The 27,524-nt window shown below is 49.8% G+C and overlaps 1 protein-coding gene across 4 annotated transcripts in view; it reads right to left on the bottom strand.

Moving 5' to 3' along the window:
• RBM27 (RNA binding motif protein 27) overlaps positions 1-27,524 on the bottom strand; it is a 1,065,407-nt gene that overhangs the window by 16,016 nt on the left and 1,021,867 nt on the right. For all 4 annotated transcript variants that reach the window (XM_086931662.1, XM_086931660.1, XM_086931661.1 and 1 more), the window contains one exon: positions 12,424-12,534. In XM_086931662.1, coding sequence (XP_086787788.1) covers positions 12,424-12,534 — 111 coding nt within the window. The remainder of the gene's footprint in view (positions 1-12,423; positions 12,535-27,524) is intronic.

Genomic DNA, 27,524 nt, shown 5'->3' with positions numbered 1-27,524 from the left:
ATCAATTAATACCGGTGCTACGGTTGCAGTAAAAACTGCTTTTTGTAAATAGTAAATCCATTGCCCATCATTGTAATGCCAGACCTGGGAGACTGGTGGGGGAATTTTTATCCATGAAACCTGCATCCGCATTGGAACCATAAATGGATGCAATCCAATCACCAAAGGCGCACATCCTCTGTGAAGGAGTCCGGTGTGGATTTGGCTAGTTGATCATAAACCCCAAGAATGTCAGGAAGTTTATGGTAGTCTGGAGGTGGTCTATGACTGACTATGGCAAGTCCATCTTCAATAGCCAGTCATCAAGATGAGGGAAAGCTGGTATCAACAACATCCAAAGTCGAGCGGTGATCACTACCATCACTTTTGTGAGCACCAGTGAGGCACTGGTACGGCCGAAGGAGAGCAGGGTAAAGTGAAAATGCACCTGGTCTACGTAAGGGCGCACGTAATGTCTCTGGGACTGAAAGGTGGGTATTTAAAAATACATGTCTAAGGACACCAGCCAGTCGCCCAAATCCAGGGCAGGCAGAACTTAGGCCAGCATGAGCATTCTGAATATGTCCCAACGTAGGAAGGCTTTCGGAGGGCGAAGATCTAGGCAGGAGTGAAGCAGCCCATCCTGTTTTCGGGTCCGGAATCCACTCCATGGCTCCTGCGTTAGAATGCACCTGTACTCTTTCGAAAGCTGGTCTTGTGGTGGAGAGAGGATCAATAGGGCAGAAAGAAACAATAGGGTATAACCAGGCAGAATGATCTTGAGGTCACATCTGGAGCATGGGATGGATCTTCTCTCTGGGAGAAAGTACTGGGTTCTGTCTCCCACAGAGTGGTTGTGAACTGCTAAAGGCAAGCTGAAGCAGCCTGAAGGCTGTTGCTTCAGGGGAGGGAGAATGGGAAGATTGATGACCTGGATGACCAGTACCCTACCTGCCAGGTTCACGTCCTTGGCCATGCGGTGACAACAGAGGGGTTGGGGAGACAGGCGTTGCCTGTACGCCAACTACAACTACCTTTGAAGTGGCGAGTAAACTTTGTGGCAGGGATCAAACAACCATTGAAAGCGTTCCGTGGCCCTATTCTCCTTAAAGCATTCTGTGGCTGAATCAGCCTTTCCTCTGCATAGATATGTGCCATCGAACGGCACAGCCATAAGGGAAGCCTGTGTATGTCCTGAGACACTTGTAGGTCGCATCTACACATGACGACGGACCACCACACTGGTGCCAACTGCCTGTCCCAAACAATCAATAGTATCAAAGCCAACATGAATTCTGTATTTGGCTGCATCCTAAAAAACTTGAATGGTTTGAGCACCAGACAATGTAGGTTCTTTCAGGACACTGGCAAAATCTCCCTGACCATGCCCTAGATAGAGGGCCTGCATATATTGTACCATTAAACAATATTGACTGACTTCAATGTTAAGCTAGCCAATGAAAACATGCTTTTCAAAATGCCTCAATCCTTTTAGACTCCCTGTTCAAGAAAGTCATGGGAAATTATTTGGAGTTCACCTAGCTGGTGGAAGCCTGGCCATCAGACTCGGGAGTAAGATGCGGTTTAAGGAAGTAACGGTACCTGGAGCCTATCAATGGCATCTGGCCATCTGTCTTTTCACCAGCGGCATGAGAAGGGCTTGTACCAAGTGTCAGTAATGTCTTCTCTGTACTGAATCAAGGGGTCTGATAAAGTGGGCCCAAGTTGCAAAACTTCCCAAGGGACATAAGGCAAATTCAACCCGTATCAGGTGAAGTATCAGGCCTAATGGTCTCCTCTAAGTCCATGCGAAAACTGTCCTCATAGCCCGGGACTAAATCATCTCATCACCACCTTCGTTATCTAAGTGCTGGCATGTTCTGGCCAGAGTCAAAAAGACAGTGAAGCCTCACCAGTTGTGGAAGTAGGAACTTGGAACTTGGACTTGGATTTTATGGATGCACTGTAGCAGATTCAGAATGCAATCTCGGTCGGGGTTGGACATTGGAGTCAGCAGAGCATTCTCTTCTGGCATAGCCACTGGAATCGAAGGAGGGACTGATGCAGGTCCCGAGCCTGAGCGGAAGCCTGCACTAGAATTGGTGCTGAACCCCAGAGGAGTCCAAAGGGTTGAGACGATGCGGAGGATGGATCTGCCAGCAATAATCTAACTGGGAGCCCCTGCAAAATCTTGAGGCCCCAAGGCACACCATGAGGAGCGAAAAGAGTAACCAAAAATACGCAGCATAGCCTACTTAAAGGCCTTGACCTGCTACTGCATCGCCAACGGCCCTGGGAACTCTGGCACATTAGGATCAACAGTGAAAATTGCTCCTCAATCGGAGGTTGGTTGCCAGATCTACTGTCACAGTTAAATGGGCGATGAAGGATTGTCACCCATACTAATCTAAAATTTAAAATCACTGTTGAAAGCATTACTTCCCACCACTACACAGTGATTTTAGATTAGTATGGGTGACAATGCTTTCCTCTCCCATGCAGAGTGTGACTACATGGGGCCCAGATGACCCTCTATTAGAGTATGTGGGAGCTGGTTCTAACAGCAGGACTACACAATATTGTATGGGTGTGATACAGGAGTGCAGTGTCATGCTTACACCACATGCATTATTTCCTAAATATTACATTGAAGGACTCTAGGCCTACCTTTATCAGTCAATAGATATATTTGTAACACTGGTATGTTAATAATGTTTCCCAGGTAACTGAGTGACCTATGAACTTTGAGCTAGCGCGAGACCCCTCCCCCCAATACATTAGTATACACAAAGGGTATATGCTTAAAAAGAGGACCAGACATCCATCCTGATGGATGCCACTAGGCACAAACATGTTGACATCATAGTGGGGTTGGGGGTACTACTTTCCTGATACTCTAAACCTAATTTTTAATCCCAGGTGGTACACTACATATTTAAAAAAAACAGTGGGTTATCACATTGGTTTTTAATCTATTCCACAGAGTCTAGGCTAAAAGCAAGGGCCTCCTTGACTTCAGGGTGCAAGCCTGCTCTCCATCAAACCAAGGTTTTTGGAGAGATCCTATGATGAAACATGACACCTGGTAGGTCTTTGAGGACATCCCGTCAAACTTGTGTGTGCGCTTAGGAAGAGGCTGGTAATCATGCAATAACAAAATGTCGCAGAATCGAAAAAATATATAAATTCAATTGGCTGGCTTTTTTGTGTGGGGTGGGTAATGACTGTAAGAAACTGGCTCTATATATACTACACCAAAATGAGGTATAGTGTCCAAGTGTCCCGAGAGGTAGGCAGAGGTTAAAGTTAGATAGAACCGTACTCTCTAATAGTGGTAGCTTGGTCGAGCAGTAAGGCATTATCAGAGGACAGTTGTAAGCATTTGATGTACGTACTCAATCAGCAAATGAATTCACACACTCAAGAATGGAACTCTAGGCCAATTGTTTCTGTATAAAAAATATATTGTTGTTTATTTTTAGAACCAGGCAAGCCTGGTATAGGTAAGCATTAACTACTTTTCAGTAATATGTTAGTGGATATAGAACAGTTTGAAAATGCAATAGGAATTGTACTTTGATTTACAGGGGAGCAGTAGTATGCAACACTTAGCAAATACAGTACATTGGAATGAATAGGCTTTTTCAATTAATTGCAGGTAAGTTACTTTTTCTAACTCAGTGCTGGATGCTTAGATTCAGCACTGGGACATTTCCTATAAACAGGTGAGTAAATGTGTTTTTGTTAATTGTACAATTTTTTAAGAATATCTTTAGTTTTCAAAACTCCACAATTAGTCGGTTTTTGGAGGGAAAATTGTCAATGTTATCCTATGGAGGAAAAACAGTTTGTCGGTTTGCAGGTAAGTAAACGGCTGTGGGAGTTAAAGTTCTGGGGTTAGACTCAGGGGTCTCCCAGGGTCAGTGATGCACTGGAATTGCACCCTCAGCGGAACTAGGGCGGCCGGGTGCAGAGTGTTGAGGCCCAATGTTACCCTATGGAGGATAGGGGTCTCCATTTGGTGGCTGCTGGCAAGCAGGCCATGAGGTTGTGGGAGCAAAGCTCCTAGGGTATAGCTCAGGACAAGTTGGGGACCAAAGTAGCACCACAGGTGAACCCTCAGCGGCACTAGGGCGGCCGGGTGCTGTTTTGAGGTCGAGTGCCGGAGGTTCTCCTTTGGAATTTTCCAAAGGAGAACCTCCGGGACAAAGAAACACTGCAGGCTCGGGGACAAGGATCTTCCAGGTGAGACCACCACTTTGAGGGGTACGTTGGGATGTTGTGGGTTGGTTAGGCACCGTTGGTTTGGGCACACAAGGCTCTGGGGCATCGGGAGCAGGGGTGCCTTGGGACACTGGATATTCCTACCCGCTCTGGTCGCGGTAGGGGGGTCCACTAGATTGAGTCTGCAGGCTTCGACTAAAGGCCTGAGGCAGATCAGGGGTCGCCGGATATCAGGTCAGAATCGCCAGGGAGGCGGAGGGGGGGCCTCCTCAATGTATTTTTCCACTTGAGCTCGGGCCGGGTTTGGCGGTTGCAGAGTGGGCTGGATTCGCGGTTTCTGGTTGGCACCAGAAGCTGCAGTTTGAACAAGTCCGGTGCTCACAGGAGATTCAGTCTTTGAAGGGAAGGCAGGCAGATCCTCGGGGTTCTTGAGGTTGCTGGCTGCAGGACACACCGGGATTTCACAGGAGCAGGTTCGAGGAGGGACAGGCCTGTAGGGCTGGGGCCAAGTCAGTGGGCGTCGTTCTCTTGTTAGCTCTGCACGGCTTTTCGTCCTTATCTTCTTTTCTTGTGGTTTCTGGACCTGAGGAAGGAAGGTTCAGGGTGCCCCTAAATACTAAATTTAGGGGCGTTTCGGTAGGTAAAAGGCAGGGACCAATGGGTCCCTTCCCTGGGGTGGGTACACCCCCTCTTCTGCCATTCTCCAGTGGGAGGGGTGCGGGAGCCTGTCCCAGGTTGGCTGGGTCCCCCATCCTCAAGATGGCGGGGACTCGAGGTTGTGCTTCATCTCGCCTCCCCCACCTTAGGGGTGGAGTTGGCAGAGGTGGGCACACCTCTTCCTCACTTGTTTTTCCCGCCGGTTCTCCTGCCCAAAGTGGGGGGTAGAACCACTGGGGACCAGTTGCTGAAAGCAGCAAATGGTCTGGAGAGGCTCACAAAGGCATGCCTTTGAAGCTTCTCCTTCGTTAACCGAAGAGGCTTGGTACCGCGGCCCAGGATGTGCATTGTTTCAGGCCCCCGAGAGCAGCAAGCTTTCGACCTATGGGTCCAGAAACATGTCTGGTGGCGGCAGCCTAAGCAGCCACTCAGAAAGGTCACTAGGAGTTGGTCGAGTTTCAGTGGGCATCTCTAAGATGCCCTCCGTTGTGCATTTTACATTAAATCCCACACTGGCATCAGTGTGGGTTTAATGTGCTGAGAAGTTTGATACCAAACTTTCCAGTCTTCAGTGTAGCCATTATGGCGCTGTGGAGTTCATAATGACAAACTCCAGGCACCATATACTCCTAATGGCAGCATTGCATTTACAGTGCCCAGGAATTGACTTGGGCACTGTAGGGGTACAGGGCTCATGCACCTGTACCTTCACCACTGGCATAGGGCACCCAGCTAGAGGGGTGACTGATGTATGCCAGGGCAGTTGTTTGTGGGCATGGCACACAGGGATGTGTGACTTGTCGACTCGTCACTTTGTTCTTCACCAAGACAGGCAGCCTGCCAGTGTCAGGGTACAGACCCCTTAAGGGTGGCACAATAAGTACAGCAGCCCTTAGAGGCCTTCTCTGGTCACAGTGCCCTGGGTACCGGAGTTACAATTTACAAGGGCCTGACATGTGGCCAGAGATGCCAATTGGGTTAGTTTTGGGGAAAGAACAGAGGCCCTGGGAACCTGATTGGCAGGGACACAAGGCACACCAAAAAGAGTGCATCAGTAGTCTGGCAAAAAGTGTGTGTGGGGGAGGGGGGGGGGGGCATTGTGGAACTGCAACAGAAACCCACTTTCCTACAATGACTGTGGCAAGCCTGACCTCAGCAGCCAGTCGTAGGCTTAGATGAAGACTGATGTCTCCAACCGCCGCATATGTACAACCACCGCCATCACTTGGGTAAACACACAAGGGCCAATGATATGACCAAATGAAGGCGCAGTGAACTGGAAATGCTCCTGGCCCACCGTGAACCATAAGTAACACGCAGATGGGCCTCCAGGATGGGGATAAGAAAAGAGGCATCCTGCAGATCCAATGCTACAATCCAGTCTCCTAGGTCTAATGCAGACAGGAGCTGAGCAAGTATTAGCATCTTGAATTTCTCCTTCTACAGGAAGGCATTAAGAAGATGCAGATCTAGGATAGGGTCAGGGGTCTCTGTACTTCTTTGGCGCCAATAAGTAGCAGGAATAGCAACCATGATCTTCTTCTGATGCACAGGGTCAAGACTGATTTGCATAAAGCTGTGTCTGAACTGGGGGGGGGGCTAAGTGAGCTAAAGAACGATGATGGATTGAAACCAGATCTGTGACTGGGGGTGAGTGTCTCAAAAGTTTCAGTGCTCTGTCCATCATCTCCTTGTGTTTGCCTTCTTCTGATGCCGACACCCTGTTGATAGCTCGTTTGGCCAAAAGAGCCTGCACTTCCTGGCGAAGCATGGAATGATGGTCCTCCATCAGCCGATCTGAGGATGTGGCAAGGGCAGCTTCGTTCTAGTGGAAGGGAAAAACCCGCTACACAATTTTAAACATCCACTTCTCTGATGTTATGGCTTGCCATTGTGGTGCCTGTGTTATTGCTAGGGCACATTGAAGAGGTTTTGTGGCTGTGGCTGCCGGAGGCAGTAGATAAACAGATCTCTGGCTTTGGTTCCCCAGACATGTGGGAGGCGCGTCTGTGGCTGAAAGAATGCTAGGAAGCCAGTTGGCTTTGATGGAAAGGACGCGGCTGGTAGCATATATTGTAACCATGAAAGGAAGAGTGCATCTGGCATGGGGCCATGGTGAACCCCAACAACCAGGAAATAATCATCATCTCCCTTAAGTGCTCAAGAGCTTAATCAGCTTTGTCACCATACAGCAAGTGACATGCAAGTCCATAAGGGATGCCTGGACATTCCCTGAAAAGCCAGTTGATCTCTGCCAGATGTGGTGCTGAGTGGCACTGATGAAGCAATGGCCCTTCCCAGCGAATCTGTTGTGTCCAGCCTGTATATGATGGAAATGTGCTACGTCCCCGCCATTGGCAATAGCCCGACTCAGGATGGCTTGGGCCTCCTCAAATGCCAAAGGCAGCACTTGCACAACATAGCCAAATAGTGTGGCTATGTCAGCCCAAGAGGCATGCGATGTTCAACAATCTCAGTGCAAGACTGGCGTAAAAGAAAATCCTTTTCCTCGAAAGTATCCAGCCTCTATGATTCCTTATCCAGATGGAGTGGTAGGGAACACACTTTGGAGGTTGAGACCTGCATCGCCTAGACTATTAGGGGTGGTGCGCTGGGTGAATGAAAGCAGAGTCCCCATGAGCAGTACGGTGGAGACATGCAATCGTCCTGTGCACGAGGGTGCATATGCAGGGATTGACCCGGGCCCCAAGCAGGATAACAGGGAGGGCTTCATAGAAGGGCAGGCAGGGTTCTATGTGAGGTACCCCGTCTGTAGCACCTCTGTCAAGATAGTGGTCTTGGCTTCCATGGAAAGCAGCTAGTGGTCAAGGACCTCAGTCACCTTCTCCTCACCACCAAAGCAAATGACACCCCTTTCCTCTGTAGCCACACTAAAAGGAGCAACCAGGCCAGTTTATGGTGATGTGTCCAGGTCACTGGCGTCAGTCAGCTCCTCATGCCAGTTGTCATCCAATTGGGCCAAGGGGTCTTCATGGGGATCAGGGTAGCCGTAAAGATCTTCAGATCCACCCCAGTTAAAATCCCCACAAGGCCTGTTAAAAAAGGAGGCACTATCTCTGACCCGGACAGTCGCTGGGATTCAGTCAGGGCCGGTGTCTACGTTGAGCAACGTTGGTCTGGCTCCATAACAGAGTGCGGAATGACTATGACCTCAGTGCCAAGGTGCCTAAACCCGGCAAAGTTTGAGGATTTGCGACCGGAGTCTGCCTTGATCCAGGAATTGATCCTGAGGGTTCAACTAGCACCAAGAGTGAATCCACAGTTGACAATCCAGTTGGGACACCTCCCTGAGCCGTGGGACCTAGAGGAGCTCTAGGGAGGTCAGGCCGCTCAAACACGAGGGGCTTGGCCTTAAAAAACATTTTTCAGATGTCATATATAAGATGCGGGTAGCACAGAATCCACGTCTCACAGCGCATTGTGGAGCAGCACAGCCGCGCCTACTTGGACGAAGGGTTATGGGCGAAAAGTTTACAGATCCAATCTGACACCTTGGGAATATCACAAGCTGAGGAGTCTGCAGTTAAAAGTATACTTCAGAATTAAGTAATAAACCACATCTCAAATCAACTTCAGTGAGTGTAGTTAAAGGTAGGTCTGGCTCTAAATCAGAAAAGGCAAACAAATGTCTAAGTCGAGTGAAAATCTAAAGTAGGATTTTAAAAGAGCAGAACGCTTTCTGGGAACTCACTCACACATGAAATGTCAGAAAATGTTGAGGTTTGATGTCCTCTGGGTGGAAGTTGTGGCTATTTTAAATTAGGTGAATGTGCCACAAAAGCAAAAGTTACTTACCTTCAGTAAAAACTTTCTAGTAGATGCTCTATCTACTTACAGATTGCTTACCTTCGAATATCTCTGGAGCAGGCTGGATCTGGAAAACTTTTGCAATAGTTCTCTAGCATCGTGGGTGGCATTGACTTTCTTCTGATTTCTGACATGAATTTGAGATGACGTCACTTGAGTCAAGGCCTTGGGACTGGTGCTCTAATGTCAGTTCTGCTCTAGCAACAACTTTTACGGCATATTTGAAAAAAAATAATAATTGTATGTTGGTACAGCGCAAAACTAAACTTGGGACTGTAGTAAAAACGAGGAATTTATAAAAGTTTTCGCCACAAGAGTGGATAGTGGAAGAGTCAATGAGGAATCTGCAGGTAGCAAGAGTATCCATGAAGAAGCCAGTTACTAAAGACAAGTAACTTGTCCCTCTGCCAGATACTTTTACCTGCATATTCCTCACCTCAAACAGATTCCTAAATTATAACTTGAATGAGCAGGGTGTGGAGAAAAAGATAAGATTATATAATCTTGAAATAAAGAGTGGGCAAAGTGATCATCTTGTCTTACTTTAGAATTCAAATTGCAATACTTGGTGAAGGAGTGCAGAAATGGCCACATGGCACCTTTGTATATGTGTGCTATAGCTACTCACCCAGCTGAAGCTGTTGAATGAGTTCTTACTCCTTCAGGAGGACTTTTTTGTTAGCCAAAACGTAACAGATTATAATACACAGGATATCCCAATTAAAAAATGTGAGTTTCTGAACTGCTTTACCCTTTTTGCAACCAGTGTAACCAATGACCAGCTGGTAGTCTAATCTTATGTCCTTAGTACGTTTGATGCTAACGTTTACCACTCTTCTAGGGTCTACCCTGGGCAGCTGTTCCGCTTCCTTAGAAAGATGCAGACGCAGATAAAAAGGCTCGAAGTGTGATTGATTGTTACAGATTGAATGGGGAAACTACCTGAGATAGGAAAGCAGTATTAGTTCACAGTATCAACTTGCCTGGGAAAACACACCTGAATGGCATGTATAGAATGGGTCTAAAGCTCACTAATACATTAAGCCAAAGCAATGGCTACAAGAAACCTGTCTTGAGGGTAAGTATTGTTAACGGACAGTGCAACTGCTCACATGGAGCCCCACTGAGAAACCTCAGTACTATGTTAAGACCCCATTGTGGCATAATGAGTGGTATTGGTGAATACGTTTGTCAATCCTTTCAGGAATCTTGATACCACCGGAGATGTGATCAGGGAGCGTTGGTCTGGCAGGTAAAAAAAAAGTTACGGCTGAAAGATCTCTTGTCACCTATGCTAAAATATTGTGTTGCTGTGCTAAGGACACTATCAATTGTAGCACATTGTAGAGGATATTTAAGACTATCTATTCCTAATTTAGTGCAGCAGGAAACATGTGTTCCCCTTTCCGGAATAGATAGATTTGGCAGATGGGCAACTTCGAGAAAGGATTGTATCCACCGCTTCAGGTGGGTGCTGAAAGGTGCTCAGATTATGATACTCAATCCCCACACATTAAGGAGTGGGCTCTAAAGATTAAGGGGCAGAATCTGCCCTTCTTATGTAGACAACAGGCCCTCTCTGAGCAGTAGTCTAAGAGGGGCTGTTATAGTGAGATGCCATAGGTCTGTATACTACACCCTTCTAAGCCAATTCATGGTGATGAGAATAATCTTGGTGAATTTTCCTCAAAACTTGAGGAGTCAAAGGTATGGGTCGAAACATAGTGAAGAGGAGATTTCCACATCAACTGAAACACATACCTAAACTCCCTGCAACAGATACTGGAAGGTGCAGAATTTAGAGCAATTAGCACTGGTCTGAGTTACGAATGAGTCCACCTGAGGTATGCCCCATACAATGAAAAGATCTTGTGCTATCTCAGTGTGAGCACACCACTCATAGTTGGCAAGTTGACAATGACTGTGTCTGCCAGCTCTGGTGTTCAAGGAGCCCATCAAGTAATTGGTGTTGATGCACCCAAGCCCAGCGCCTCAGGACTTCTCAACAGAGTGAGATCAACCCAACCCAACCCACCCCACCCCACCCCACCATTATTTCAGGTAGGACATTATGGTCATGTTGTCAGATAAGATTTGGACTGAACTCAAATGAAAGGGAGAAAAGCTTTGGACGCCAACCACATAGCCCTCATTTCAAGCATATTGATGTGTAATCTCTGATCTTCTGGAAATAAAGGATCTATGATATCAAGGTTCTTCAGATGCGCACCCCAACTGAAGGTGGAGGCATCGGTTACCACTGTGGTCACTGCTGATGGGGGCCAAAAGGTCCTCCCTCGATAGACGTTGGCTTCTGTTACCACCTAAGTATTTCTGTTGCAGTGCCTTTAGAGATCACAATGAATTCAGTCAAGGCCTCTTGATTCAGGAACCACTGAAGGGCCATCTGGAAGCTTGCGTGCATGTTGACCAGAAGGATGCAAGAAAGCAACAGACAGAGCAAGCATAGAATCTTCAGGACCAGCACTTGAGCTCCCATTTAGAACACAGGAACAATATTTTGAATGTCCTGTTATCCTCTGTGGTGGAGGGAAAGTTTAAAGTGGGATTATATATAGTACTGCCCCAAAAAGCAGGAGGCGCTGGGAAGGCTCCAAGTAAGATTTGGTGATGATTTATCAAAATGCCCAAGTTGAAAAGCAACAAATTTGTCGAGAGAAGAGGTTTTGATGAGCCATCATCCAGATACACGTAAACCGCTATGCCCGTTTGCCTAAGATAGGCTACTAGCACTGCTATCACTTTTAAGAAAACTTGAGGTGCAGATATTAACCCAATAGGAAGTACTAAGTACTGGCAATGCTTAGAACCTGCCCTAAATCGCAATTTCTTACTGTGTGCCTACATGATCGTAAAGTAGCAGTACGCATCCTGAATATCTACTGGCGTATCCAGTCTTCCAAGTCGAACAGCATTAGCACCCAGCTAGAGAAAGCATCCTGGATTCGTCCTTTCACAGGAATCAGTTCAGAAACCAGAGGTTGCAGATTGGACGAAGACAGACATTCCTTTTTGGTTGCAAGAGTAAGATTTGAAGGCAGATGGCTAATATCTGGGTGCGCTAAAATAAATCTTGAGTTTCATACGTGTCGAGCGGGTTACTGATTAGAGCAAAGACATATTGGTAATGTGTTCCATAAACAAGGTTTAACAACTGAAAATCTATGATAATTAATACATTTCAAAAGCTAATAATGTTAAATGGAATTCCAAGATCAACTCAGCAGGTTAATGTCCAAACCGTGGAAAATTATCTATCTAGGCATATGCATTCGGACTTGCTGTTTTCTAAATATAAAATGGTTAAAAGCAGTGCCACAGAATATGGTAAGAGAAGCACACATTCAATTATAGGGAGTGTGGCTGAAAAGGAAGCAAACGCCATCACTGGCATTACTGAAAAAGACAGCCAATACATGTCACAATTAGAGGAAGGCTGCTGTACACAGGGTTTTCTTACTTAATTTCATTTGGGCAGTTTCCGAAATTCAGGATAGACCATTGAGATACTGCTGAGTGGATGTAAATTATCATCTCAAAAGGTGCAACCAAAGATCAGTGGGAAATAATGGACTACATATGAAGACTTTAAGGAAGGAAAGGTGGTGCATGCCTCCAGCATCGATTATTGTACATCATATTTCCAAAAAGAAGTAACTCGTGAATAACTTAGCCAACTTTTCTCTTAAGATTAAGAAGCTATTATCCATTTACCTCCTCCTTGGATTCTTCCTCTTCTGTTTCTGTGGAAATGGAGGGCGTTTTCGGTTTATGCCAGGACACTTGAAGTCTACGGCCTCTGAATCTTGAGCCTTGGTTGGCAGCCTGCATTAAAAATGAACCAGAAATCTTTACTGTAGTACACTTCGTGGGTTCATGCATCTGGGGTCTTATGAAAACCACTTAAAAAATTTAGAATAGAACCTAAATTGATTCTTATGCATAATCCAGAGAGGATAGCCAAGAACCGTTATAAGAGACATCTATTATTTTTGGGGCTTACCCTAGCAAAAAAGGATAATGCCAAAATGGGAAAGGCAGCTACACCACCTCTGGGGGTGTGTGGAAGGAAGCAACAGAGCACTGTATGTGTCTAGAGATAGCCATCTTCCAGGCAAGGAGATGCCCCCCAAAACACCCCACGATATGGTGGTATTGTACAGATTACCATGGTATAGTCTTGGCACCAGTACTGACTGCCACGGCTCACATTGACAATGAAATACAATCCTCTGGGGTTGCGCTTAAAAGAAGTGAACTGGGAACTAATAATGTACTTTACTGGGGGTATTGCAGGGGACAAGTGGGGCAGTTTGGGAATATCTGGCCTGCATTTCTATCACCGTTATAAGACTTGTCAATTATTTTTATGTGTGTGTCTGTTAAAATGCAATACAATTTGGCATTAAAAAGCAATTAGAATAGGTATACAGGCAGTCTTAATAATTTCACACAAACATTCTGTACAATTTTCTATACAGCATCAATATTGCAGGCCACTTAATTCAAGACTGCAATCACTGTAAAACCAAATGTGCTTTTGCCGATACGAGCTCGTTCAGCCATTTAGTCCATTTCTCCCATTAAATTCATGTTTAATCGACTTGCTGTATTACAACTCGAACAATCACACCAGGCCAGGATGAACAAGTTACTTACCTTCGGTAACGATATATCTGTAAGAAACATTAGTTAGTGTTAGATTCCTTACCTTAGAATATCCCCAGGCGTCAGTCTGGATCCGGAAACTTTTGCGTAGCAGTACCCCTGCGCGTCGGTAGGCGTCGTCTGCAGGCGTCCCCTGCGGCTCCGCGTCCGTCGTCGGCGTCATGCGCCGTGATGACGTCGCTGGAGTATATAGACGCCACCTCCGCGCGCTGACGTCAGTTCTTTGTACACAGCTTTTCCGCGCCAGAACACGCAGAGCCATGTGAGAACCAACACTGGTGCCATTTGAAACTAGGGCCCTGAAAGGGATGTCCTGGAGGGTGATGGACTGCCCGATGTGAAAAGCAGAAACTACTTTGGGCAGGAAAGAAGGTCTAGTCCTAAGAACCACCTTGTCAGGATGAATGGACAGGAAAGGAGGTTTGACAGAAAGAGCCTGGAGCTCACTCACTCTCCTGGCAGAGGTGATGGCAACCAGGAAAGCCGTCTTCAAAGTCAGGAGACGGAGAGGACAAGAATGAAGGGGCTCAAAGGGAGCACACATCAAAAAGGTTAGAACCAGGTTCAAGTCCCACTGAGGCATCACAAACGGAACAGGTGGATACATGTGTGTGATGCCCTTCAAGAATCTCGTTACAATTGGGGACTTGAACAAAGAAGGCTGATCAGGAAGCCTTAGAAAGGCTGAAAGGGCCGAAAGGTAGCCCTTGATAGTGCCCAGAGCGGAGCCCTGCTGGGCAAGAGAGAGAAGAAACAGAAGAACCTCGGAAAGAGGGGCAGAAAGAGGATCCACAGCCTTTGCTGTGCACCATGCCACAAATCTGTTCCACCGACAGGCGTATACCGACTTTGTGGAGGGACGCCTGGCTGCCAGAATTACATCACAGACTTCAGGAGGCAAGTCAAATGGCCTCAACTGCCGCCGCTCAATCTCCAAGCATGGAGGTGGAGACTGGACAGGTTCGGGTGGAGGACCGTCCCCTGCTGCTGCGACAGAAGGTCCTCCTGAAGGGGCAGGCGGATCGGGGGACCGACTGACATGCTGAGTAGCTCGGGATATCAGTACCTTCGAGCCCAGTCCGGAGCCACAAGGATAACTTGGGCCCGGTCGCGCCTGATCTTCTTCAGCACTCTGGGCAGAAGTGGTATAGGCGGAAAGGCGTATAACAGACCGCAACTCCACTCGCGCCGAAAGGCGTCGCCGTGCGAGTACCGTCTTGGAAACTCCAACGCGCAGAACTGATGACATTGAGCGTTCTCTTCTGTGGCGAATAGATCTAACCAAGGCTCTCCCCATTGCAGAAAGAGGCCTTGCGCCACGTCCGAGTTCAGACGCCATTCGTGATCCATCGAGCACCGACGGCTGAGTTCGTCCGCCCTGGCGTTCAGAGAACCTGCCAGGTGTTGAACCGTCAAAGTCACGCCCTGACGTTCCAGCCACTACCAGAGGCGCAGAGCCTCCTGGCAAAGGGTCCACGACCCCACCCCGCCCTGTTTGTTGCAGTACCACATGGCGGTGGTGTTGTCCGTGAACACCTGCACTACACTCCCGTTGACAAAGGGGAGGAATGCCTTCAGTGCTAGACGAATCGCCCGTAGCTCCAACAGGTTGATATGGAGCCGGGACTCCGCCGGAGACCAGATGCCTCTGATCTCCGCCTCTCCCAAGGGGCCTCCCCAGCCCTGGAGGGACGCGTCCGTCACGACAACGTGCTCCGGTTGGGGAAGGGAGAGGGATCTGCCTCTGACCCAATCGCGGTCCGTAAGCCACCACTGCAGTTGTCTCGCAGTGCCCTCCGAGATCAAGACGTGGTCGGACAAGTTGCCCTGATGCTGGGCCCACTGAAACTTCAGGTCCCACTGCAGAGCCCGCATCCGCCACCGGGCGTGATGCACCAGAAGGATGCAGGAAGCCATCAGCCCCAGCAGCTGCAGCGTCAACCTGACCGAAACCCGGGATAGCGGCTGAAAGATGGGAATCAAAGCCTGTATATCCCGGACCCGCCGTTCCGGAGGATAAACCCGAAGCTGCGCCGAGTCCAGAACCGCTCTGATGAAAAGGAGCTTTTGAGAGGGAGACAGGTGTGATTTCGGCACATTGATGGAGAACCCCAGGTCGTGCAAGAGGTCTGCCGTCATCTGAAGGTGGTGGACGACTGTCTGGGGCGAGCCCGCCTTCAACAACCAGTCGTCTAGGTAGGGGAAGACTAAAACCCCTAACAGGCGCAGATGGGCTGCGACCACCGCCAACACCTTTGTGAACACCCGTGGGGCGCTGGTAAGGCCGAAGGGGAGCACGATAAACTGAAAGTGCTCCTGGCCTACCGTGAACCGCAGGTAACGCCGGTGGGCCGGCAGGACGGGGATGTGAAAATACGCATCCTGCAAGTCCAACGCTACCATCCAGTCTTGCGGGTCTAGAGCAGCCAAGACCTGAGCCAATGTCAACATCTTGAACTTCTCCTTCCGGAGGAAGCCGTTGACGTTCCGTAGATCCAAGATAGGACGTAGGCCCCCTTTGTCCTTCTTGGGCACCAGAAAGTAGTGGGAATAGCAACCACGCCCTACTTCTGGCCCAGGAACGCGCTCGATGGCCCCCTTGGCCAAGAGGGCCGTAACTTCCTCCTGCAGAAGTGTCAAGTGGTCCCCCGACACACGGTGGTTCTGCGGTGGCATGGCTGGAGGATTGGTCTCGAAGGGGAGGGAGTAGCCCCTTCGGACGAGTTGCAGCACCCACCTGTCCGATGTGATCGTGCGACAGCGGGCGTGGTGATGGCGAACCCTGCCACCCACTGGCGTCACATGGGCCTGAAAGCACGGACTAGGAGGATTTGGAGGCAGATGCTGCGGGGGGAGGTGTGGCCTGACCCCGCCGTGGACCCCGACCGCCTCCACGGCGGTTTCCACGGCCGCCACCACGTTGAAAAGATTGTTGCGGCGCGTGGCTGGCAGCACGTGTGGGGACGCCCCTTCCTTGGCCACGAAAGGAGCGAAACGAACCCGTTTGCTGGCGCTGGGTCGAGAGACCCAAGGACTTGGCTGTGACCCTGGAGTCCTTGAAGCGTTCCAGCGCGTGGTCCGCCTTGTCACCAAACAGGCGACAGCCATCGAACGGCATGTCCATCAAGGCATTCTGGACATCTGCCAAAAAGTTGGTGGATCTCAGCCAGGCGTGGCGACGAATCGCCACCGTCGTGGACATCGCTCTGCCCAGCGAGTCGGTCGTATCAAGACCACACCGTATGGAATATTTTGCTGCATCTCGGCCCTCAGCCACAGCCTTGCCGAGCTTCGCCCGCACCTCCATGGGGCATTCTGGCAGCAGTTCGGCGACCGTATCCCACACAGAGTGGGTGTAGCGGCCCAAGAGGCAAGCGGTGTTGCAAGACCGCAGTCCCAAACTCAGGGACGAGAAGACCTTCTTGCCATACTGGTCATACCTCTTAGATTCCCGGTCGGGCGGGGCCGACGGGAATGCGGTCTGGGAAGTCGAGGCCTGGATCACCAGACTCTCAGGGGTGGGATGGGTGGAGAGGAACTTGGGGTTGTCCGGGCACGGACGGTGGCGTCTGGCCACGTTCCTATCAACAGGCGATCCTGAAGAGGGCCTGGACCACGTGCCCAAAAGAACGTCTGACAAGGCTTCGTTAAACGGCAGCAGTGGCTCCTGTGGGCATGACTGCGGTTTGAAGACCTCAGTGAGGATGTTAGGCCTCACGGCCGCGACGGGGAGCTCAAGGTGTAAGGCCTTGGCAGCCGTCATCAACACCACTGAATAAGCAGCTCCCTCCTCCGATGCCACGGAAGGAGGAGAGACAAAGCCAGGGTTAGGAGAGTCGTCCAGACCACTGGCATCACCCAAATCACCTGTCCAGTCCACGTCGTACTGACACTCACGTGAGGGTCCTCAGACCCCTCCCAACCCTCTCCGTACTCCACATCATCTCCATATACGGAGTCAACAATGTAGACCGGCTCCTCGGGGTTCACAGGCCCCATCGGCGTCGAGCCCGGCGTCGAGCGACGTCGGTCTGACTCCGCGTCCGGATTCGGGGAGGGTATGGGGACGGCGCCGCCCGGAGCCGGCACAGGAGAACCGGCGCCGCGCTGGGACGTCGTCGGGGGCAACCCCGATGGAATCAGCGCCGCAGACCAGCCGGCGTCGACCCCGAAGGCCCTTGCGGCGCCGGGGTCGGAGCCGCCGGCGGCACCGGGGCCGGAGCACCTGATGGCGTCGAGTCAGGGACACCCGAACCGCTAGGGCCCCCAGACGGTAGCACTGGGCCCGAAGGCGCCGTAGGCCCCGTCGGAGAAGTGAGCGCCCTCATGGCCATGAGGAACGCCTCAATCTCCTCAGGCGTCGCACCTTGCCCAGGGACCGGAGGGTATGGAGCAGGCCGCGCCGGCGACTCTCGCGGAGCCGCGGGGTTGGGGTCACCCGAACCCCCGGCCGCGTCGTGCGAGCGTCGGGGGGAGTCGGGGGTACGATGACGACGCCCTGACTTCTTGTGTTTCTTACCTGAAGAGCCCGACGAATGGTGACGACTTCCGGAGCGCCCGGCGCGGCTCCGCGACCGCTCCCTCGAACGCTCCCTGGACCTCCGGCCGGACCGGGACCGCTCCCGACGCGGGGCCGACACCCGGAGCTCGAGTAGCTTGCGGGACCGCTCCCGTCTAGCCTTATTAGTCAGAGCCCAGCAATCGACGCAGGCGTCCACGTCGTGGTCGGGGCCCAGGCACCGGAGGCAGAGTCGGTGATGGTCCGTGACCGACATCGTGCGGTCACAACCGTCACAATTCTTGAAACCCGGCATCCTACCAGGCACCAAAAAGATATAGAAAGTTAACAAAACTTGGTCAAAAGACCGGAGTACTGCTCTTCGGATCTGCGCTTACTGGCGCGGAAAAAAGAAGAACGGACGTCAGCGCGCGGAGGCGGCGTCTATATACTCCAGCGACGTCATCACGGCGCACGACGCCGACGACGGACGCGGAGCCGCAGGGGACGCCTGCAGACGACGCCTACCGACGCGCAGGGGTACTGCTACGCAAAAGTTTCCGGATCCAGACTGACGCCTGGGGATATTCTAAGGTAAGGAATCTAACACTAACATGTTTCTTTCAGATACAGACTTTGCTCAGTAAATAACGTGTCTTTCACGCCTGGGTCTTCCATTCAACCGGGCCGCCAAGAAGGTGCAGCAGTTGTCAATGGGTGCAACATGCTGCAAGGGACAAAGCAACCCAGGCCTGTAGCTAGCAGCTGCTCATCTTAGGCTCGCTTCCCAGCCGCCATCTAGAAAGGTGGAGTCACCTCCCGACCGAGCATTCCCTGTATGGGACCATGCTCTCCCAGGCCAGATAGAGGATCAGATCCCAGCGGACGGGCGTCAGAAAAAACCTTCTAAAAGGCCACCGTCAAAGGTAGTTCCTCAAGGGCTCCCACACTTCCACAGGTCTCTCAAGGGAGCCCAAGAGCCAGTAAGAAGGAGGGGTGGGGGTGACTCGCTAGTCCTTCGCCTGCGAGACACCACAGTAGTGTGACGTTCTGTGCATTATATACTGCGGATGACGGCTACTTCAAGAGTGCCTTGAACTGGTGTGCTCACCCCTAAAGGGGGTGGGTGAACGGGGTGCTGAGGAAACTCAACGCCGGGCTGTGCGGGCCGATGGTGACCACTTTGATCACCTACTGTGGACGCCAGGCGAGGAGGTCTTTGAGACGAGGAAGTGTTGCTGGCTCTCTGAGCGTGCAGAGCTCGGAGATTGGTACAGATGAGCCTCACTGCTGCTGGTCCTGGGGCAGGGCTGAGGGACTCATTCGGCCCCCATGCTTTTTGTTTTTACTGAGAACACCTCCTTATTCGCTGAGAATCTGAGGGATAACCCGGCACTCGCACAAATACACAGCCTGCTGATTACCATTGAGAGGTCGCTGCACCCTGAACCTTGTACAGCATGTTATAGTATGGAAGAGAGCATGTGATCACACAACCTTTTTGGATGCGTATTGTCCACCACCCCTTCCCCGATCTCCAAGAGGTTCAGTGAGTGCACATTCAGCAGTGTTTGTGCTTGGGCCTGGCTGTGACAAGTTGGCGACTATCCTTTGTGTCCAGGTCAGTTGGCTAGTGGTGCACTTAAAATCATGGGTAAAGACAAGGCTGTCTGCACTCCAGCAACAAACCCCATAACTCAATACACCACTCCGCACCAGCCTGTCTAGAAGATAACGAGGCAAACAAGTGCACTGGATGCTTTGATCAGCTCAGAGGAAGATGCAGAGCAGTCCAGGTTTGACTTTCAGGCAGCCACACAAGGCTCCTGCACTGCCCTCGATCAAAGAATGTAAGCTGTTTCAGTAGACTTAAATCTTCTCCAAGTCGACTTGCAAAAGGTCTCCAACAAAGTTAAATCTGCTGAGAGCAACACTGCTGAACTGCAGGCGGATGTAGCGGGTCTTAACCTCCAAATGGCAAGGATGGCCACCACCACTGCAGAAATAGGCAGGCAGGGTGAGGATGCGGAGGGATGCTCATGCAGAAGCAATATCAGGGTCCTGCGAGTTCCTGAACAAGCAGAAGAATAGTCTACAGATCAATTCCTGGAACATTGGGAACGAAACACACTCAAGCCACAGGGCTTGTCTGAACTTATTGTGGTTGAGAGGGCCCACAGGGCACTGGTGCCTGACCGGAGCCCGGGGGCTCCCCTTGTGCTCTCATAGCAAATATCCTTAACTACCACGATAGTGATTGCATCCTAAGTGCTGCTAGGGAACACCTGGTCCCCCCATTTGCGCAGTGCCAACGTTGCAATCTACCCAGACTAGGTGAAGCAAGTGCAAGATCTGATAAAAACCTTCCTTAAAGTCAGACAAAAACTGAAGGCGCTTAACATCAGAAACATATTAAACCCTACAAAACTTAAAAGTCCTCCATCAGGGAAAAGCCCATTTCTTTGAGAGCTCAAATGAGGTATGCGACTGGCTCGAGTTCCGAGGTGAAAACCCCGACTCCCTGTCCGGCTTCAGCTGGCAACGGTCATGAGGGACACGGTCTCAAAGAACTAAGCATCAGCTTTGTTAGAGGGTGACGAGCGCTAATACTCAGCAATTGGTTCCCCAGAAAGTGACTATCAGCTATGACGGCACCATGAGGCTGCATACCTTTGACCACCCACACCGATTGGGGCTCAGTTCTTACATCGCAGTCAGAGGACAGTGGAACTGGGGCTTCGAGCACAGCAACGGACTTTGTGCCTAATACTCTGGTCACCCCAGAGGTGGGGGAGCATGAGGAGGGTGAATGAATATCGATGCTTAGCGTCTGCAAAGCAAAGAAATCGTGAACAATGACAATGTATCCGTGCCTGCGGGATATGGGTCGTGGATTTGTTTTGGAGGTTGGCCGGATAACTGTCTGCACTGAGTTTCGGAGGGGTGTACATGTGGCAGATAATGTTTGAGGTGCCTTGGACGGCGCTGGTGATCACAGCATCAGACACTTACACCTTAAATATAGGGGACCGTGACTAGCGTGGTTCCCTGATGCACAATTTGCTTATGAAGTCTGGCCGGGTGGCTGTTCACCTGTTAGTTCTAGCCAGTCCCAGTTGGGCAGGTGGGGTTGATGTGCGAGTCCTGGCACAGGCAGTGGGTGGGCAGAGATGGTGGAAGGGTTGCACCGTATCTGTCTGTGGGTGTGTGTGTGTGTGTGGGGGGGGGGGGGGGGGAGGGGGGGGGGGGAGGGGGGGGGAGGGGGGGGGGGGTCCTGGTTTGTTTTGTTGACAATATTTGGATTGCTTGGTTGATTTAGATGGTTTTCACCCACTGGACAGGATTGCTTGGGTGGAACACACTAGTGCGCCAACACTGGGATGAAGATTGACTGTCAATTCCTCACCTAGAACATATAAGGTCTGGGGACTTACATTAAATGCCATAGAGTACTCAGATTTTTCAAACGCCATAACATCGGTATAGCATGCCTGCAAGAAACGCACCTTGATGACTTGGGGGGCCTCTCCTCTCGATTAGCTAAAAAATGTCGGATGAGATGTGCTATATGCCTCTTCTACGTACGCCCAGGGAGGGTTGATTTGGGTGGCACCAGGGATACCTTTCTTCCTCACATAAATAGAGGCCGACGTGGTGGGCCGGTACATTCTGATACAGTGTTCACTGGACGGTTAGGACAATGTTGATTAGCGTTGGTTCTTCTACACTGTACAGGACCTGCTCATGCATGAGAACCATCTGCCCATTATTTGGTGTGGGGACTTTAACTGTATATTAGACTCAGATCTATAAAGAACTCTACCCAGGGCAGGCACGAAACCACATATGACGGAGATGCTTAAGGAGGTCATGACTAACATTGGACTAGAGGACGCATGGCGACAACAACACCCCACACAGACAATATAAACATACCACTCTGCGACTCACAACAACTACAGTAGACTGGACAGAGTTTTGGTGGCTGGGTTTCCCAACCCGTAGAGCACCAGAATAACTCATATGGCCCACTCTCTGTCCGATCATTCCTCTGACTGCTGCAAGTGACACTGGGTGGTGTATCACAGGGACAGAGGCCCTGGTGGATGCCTCCGGATGTGCTTGACGACCCAGTGGGATGCGACCTTTCATAATCCCCGACGGGTTACTCTGAGTACAACTGGGACTCCACCGATAGTAGAGCAACGGAATGTGAGGCTTTAAAAGAGGTGCTGCAGGGCACCTGTATAGGATTGACATGTGGTGAGTGCCGCCAGCTACAGGCTGAGGTAGGAAGTACAGCTCAGTAGAGTACAGGCGTTACACCCATCCACACTGGACACAATCAGTGAACACAACACGATTTGGAGTTGCATAACGGATGTTTGGAATCGTCTTGATAAATATACCCTCAAGAAATATCAGCAACGGTTGCACCAAGAGGGAGACAAGACTGTGGGTTTGCTGGCCTGGATCCTTCTTAGGGAACACACCATACCCTTGATTACTCACATGATTAACCCAGGCGGTGTCAATGTTCCTTACAGAGCAGGTGTCGTGAATGCAATTTGCTTGTGCCTTCAAGGAGTCCATATGGCAGATCCAACCCATATTTGCTCATTCGTACACTCCCTTTTTGAAGGGCGGTTAGAACTCCCTCGACTCTGGATGAACAACTAACTGTGAAAGAGGTCAGGACGACCCTGAAATTGCTCCTATGATGTAAGGCACCTAGGAGTGATTGGTTCCCCATCGAATGTTATCAGGCAAATTCGGCCACTCTGGCAATGGGATTATTGATGGTCTTTTTAGATGCTGTGGAGGTAGGAATTTTGCTGCCTACCATGAGGGAGGGGGAGATATGCATGATACAGGGGGATGAGGATAACCCCAAGGCTTATCGACCCCTAACAATGATTAACGCAGAAATTAAGGTGCTGTGTAATGCTCTGGCAGGCCGTTTGGCAACATGTATGACACACTTGGTCCTTCGGACCAGTGTGGGTTTATTCCAGGCATAACACTGCTATGAATCTCATAAAGTTATCCCATGTTCTACATGAGGTCCAGCACCGGAAAAAAAAAGTAGCACTGGTTGCGAACGATCTAGAACAAGCCTTTGATATGGTGGACTGAGGCTACCTTTTTGAAGTAATGTAGCTTATGGGCTTTGGCCCACGATACTGTACAAGTATATGGTTGCTTTACTCGTAGCCCAGGGCAAGAGTGCGCATTGGACGGTGTCGCTCCGAATCCTGGCAGTAGGGCCATGGTACACGGCAGGGCAGTCCACTGTCACCCCTATTGCTAGCTCTTGCAATAGAGGCCCTGGCAATATGGATACTAAGGGAGCTGAGTGAAAGTGGCATACTGCTGGGTGCAATATCGCACATTATTTCGCTCTATGCCGACGGCGCCCTTTTCTATCTTTCCTCCCTTCGTCAGGCCGTACCAAAACTACTTCAGATGCTGATTGATTTCAGAAGTGTCTCGGGAATTCACCTTAATCATAATAAGTCTCTGCTGTTCCCCCTTCCCTCTTTGGTCGGCATCCCGGTACACCGGCAACCCGCTCTGGGCCTGATATGAGAGTTAACTCAATTCCAATTATCTTGGGTTCAGGGTTGCTCACACACATCGATTACAGATACCACTGAATGTGGACACAGTCCTGGATGCCTTATGGACATCAGTAGACTTTTGGAACACACTGCCACTCATTAATGGGAAGAATGGCCATAGCAAAAATGTTTCTGTTCACTTGCTGTCTGTATGTCTAACAAAACACTCATTCTGGCCCCTCCCTGCCAGGGTCTTTAAACAACTGAATTCTATTCTTAAATCATGGCTTTGGGCGGGTTAGCATTGCAGGGTGGCTCTGGCTACTCTGACCAAACTGTATGAGGACAGAGGACTGGAAGTCCTGTGTTGATTTATATTACTATACCTCACATCTTCAGCATGCGACCCGCTTGTTAGATCAAGAAGACAACTGGGAAGAGTCTATTAACTGGCAGTATAGCAGTAGATTGGCTGCCAGAACTCTTCATGGAGGGTCTGGACTCTCCACGGACCTTCCGCATATAGTTAGATGGCAGCTTTAGTAAAGTAGGATCTACTTTTATGGTCACCACCACTTTTGGCTGGTGTCATTATGTTTTCCTGACTAGTCTGACTGGGCTCGTGCTTGCTAATCAGGACCCCAATCTCTGTGCTTCTTCCCTAAATTGGACATGGCGAGTACTTCAGTACACCCCAGATTGGCTAATGGTGTGCCCTTGCAGGTCCTTCGTTTATGGTACTAAGGTACCCAGGGCATAGTTACTGTGAGAAGTTAGTCTGGTATGTGATGTCCACTATTCTAGTGGGCACCCTGCACCAGTCTACACGACCCTTATGATGGTGGTTGTAAAGTCAACCTTATAGATCAGTATCCTAGTAGTAGCATGGACCAGCAGTCTTAGGTTAAAACTTCAGAGAGCATGTGAAGCAAGCTGTTTTACCAATTATAATCCCTTGAATACCAGATGAAAGGACAACACAAGGTATATACAAAATATATATGTATTTATTACTAACACAACCCCTCTGACCTCTTTATGAGGTCAGAGATTGAGATACATTACAAGTTACTCATTAAGCATACTTTAAGTTGCACAAATACAATTCTGCCCTAGGGGCCTCATGAACCATATACTAAGTAAGTGGTATAAGAACCACTTCAGGAATAGTGAATAGGCCTAGAGCCTAGGGAATCGCTGGGGCTACACTAGACAACCAAGGGATTGGAAGTAGGAAGCCCACGGGAGACGCAAGCAGTTTCTAAACACAGTCCCGGGTTACCATAAAGTTATAATGGGAACGTAAAAGTTACAAAGTAGTAGATTCAGGACACTTCCGGATGGACTACGGTAAAACCCTTTTAAACTAGGACACTTCGAGAGGCAACACCCACGGGCGCACCGGAGTACTCTATTTACCTCACCCAGGGAAGCCGGATGCATAGGTGTTCTTTCGTGTAGGGTTTCGTCGCTGTTTCCTATGGAGAGCTGCAAGGAAGTCCTACAGGCGACCAGGAGAAAAGCGTCCGGGTGGATCCAAGGATGGATCGAAGATGTGAAGAACCTGAAAGCAGAGGGGACAGAGTCTGTGTCACTAGCCAGTGACCAGGAAGGAACCAGGCGATGTTGAGTGTTTCAGGTGGAAAAGGTGAAGCTTGTCTCTGCAGCCACAAGGACCAGGAGGTGTCGACGACGACCAGGAGCTGGATTCGAGCTGTCCCACGAAGGATCTAGTTGACTGCGGTGTCGGTATCCGGAATGGACCCAACAAGCCTTGGCAAACGCAACCCTCCCAGGAAGGGAAGATTAGCTTCAGGTCAGACCAGCAAGGTCTGGGAACTTCTCCTTTGCAGGGAAGCTGGAGCAAGCCCAGAGCAACCAGGCAAGCGGTGTAGTTTCAAAAGGAAGTCTTCGGAGGGCTAACTAGTCAACGGGCTAGCAACCGGGAAGAGGCGTCGAGCTGAAATGCAAGAGCAGGCCCCACGCGGTGGAGTGTGGACGGCTGAGCTTTGTTGCAAATCTCAAAGCTTCTCAAACCCCAATTCACAACTTCGAGGATGCCTCAGAAGCTGCACGGTTTAGCAAAGAGCAGGTAGTCCAGGGTGTCCGGTCCCACATCTCTCGTGTCCGCCACGGGTCTCAGCTTCGCTGTGGATGTGGATCGGAGTCGGAGAAGTCTGGAAGTCCAGTTCCTGAGTCGCCGAGTCCTCGGGCTCCGGCGGGAGCATCGACAATGCAAACAGGCAAGTTACAGGTGGTGTCTGTTTGCACAGGGTGGTCACTCCTTGACCATAAGGGAGATGTCTTCAGTCTTCTAGTCGGTATAGAACGTCGAAGGTCCAAGAATTTAGTTTCAGAGTTTCAGTCCAGGATAATCTAACATCTCTAGACACAGCTCCTATCTTTATACTGATTTAAGGGGCTGGATTACCTGCTAGGTCCCTCCTATGGGTGGAACCTGAGAAGGGGGTGGTTACACCCCTTTCCCTTTGTCGAGTTTTGTGCCAGAGCTGGGGCTGGAGTGCCCCAGCAACTGGTTTGAATCGGGCTATGCATGGAGCACCTTGTGTGCCCCAGGCAGTGTCGGGGAAAAGCATCTTTCCATTTAACCCACCCTGCCCCAATACACTACAGGCTGTCTGGGGAAGTGCTAGCACCTCCCTCGACAGGAAACCTATTGTCCAGGCCTCCCTTGCCAGGGTTTCGTCCAGCTGCAGGAGGTCAGACTTGTGTCTGTGGCAGCAGCATCCATTTAGTGATGCTGAGGCTCTGTTTAACTTTAACCTGGTAAAGCAGTAACTACATGTCTTCTCCCTCTAGAAGGGAGAAATGCTACCCCGCCGCTAGAACTGGCGGGGGTGGGGGGGACAATAGTATTCCAAAGTGTTTGACACCTTACATGTTTTGATAAAGCCAAACCAAAGTTAGCATGAACCGTGAGGATTATGATGCACTTAAGAGTATATGGTATGGCTATATCATAGAACAGCTATAAGGCATGGTTCCGAAAGCTGCAGACGAGCTCAGCTCATGCTAGAGCACCCTTTCACATAAAACCAAGCACTCGGCCTTCAGGATTGTCAAGGCCTGCCATAGGAGTGACTTATAGGCATATATGTGTCTATGTATAAGGGTAGATATAGGTATACTATATCTAAGCAAGGGGTGATCACACCACCTTGCCAAGCTGAGTGATCAGCCTGTGGTGTCAGTTTGGATGGCCAGCCAGGGGTGGCATAATACATGCTGCAGCCCCTGGTAGGCTTTGGATGCACCTATGCCCTTGGTACCTATGGTACACTATACAGGTAATACATGGGCCCCAGTGGTGATATTCCCATGTAGTACAGGAACATCTTACAGTTAAGCGATTTGTAGAACCTCCCTGATAGCCCCTACAGTATGAAACATTACACCATTACAGGGATTCTAAACCAATATACAGATGTATTTTATAAGAACTTCCTTGTGTAGTTTTTTTTAATCTTCTGTGACTTCAGATAATGCTCCTCTAGTGAGATATAATATCCCTCTTAGAAATGAGGCACGCTTTCCAAGCACCCCCAATAACAACGAAATTGTCATCTATTTGACTTGATATATAAGTCTAAATGCATCTGTCTTAGTTTTTGGTCGATGCCAGCTATGTGTGTTATTTCTGGGTGGGCACAACCCCACCTAACCAACCCTCTTCCCCGTGGATGGTTCATTGTGAATTTTACATTAGATGGATACAAACTCCTCTGTCCAATATAAAATAAAAACCTAAATTGCACACGCTACTGCGTGTAATAGTATCCGGAAATTAGGGTAACTTCTAATGATAAATCAAACGACTTTGAAGACCCTTTGAATAATTGTAAGATTTGCGGATTTAATCCACATTCCGACTTTATTACAAGCAGTGTCGGAATAATAACAACGCGTCCCCTTTAACATCTTGGGACGTTGTGACGATTCATACGATCACATGATGTGGTCACGTGATAGTACTAAGAAGTACGAATACCAACATCACCGTTTCCTTGGCATTCATTCCGGGCCGCGGTGGTGTACGAATAGGTACACGGCGGGGAGTCGCCTGCAAT

This window comes from Lissotriton vulgaris, chromosome 7 (assembly GCF_964263255.1).
Source record: "Lissotriton vulgaris chromosome 7, aLisVul1.2, whole genome shotgun sequence".
Lineage (NCBI taxonomy): Eukaryota > Metazoa > Chordata > Amphibia > Caudata > Salamandridae > Lissotriton > Lissotriton vulgaris.
This window is presented reverse-complemented; position numbering and strand designations above follow the sequence as displayed.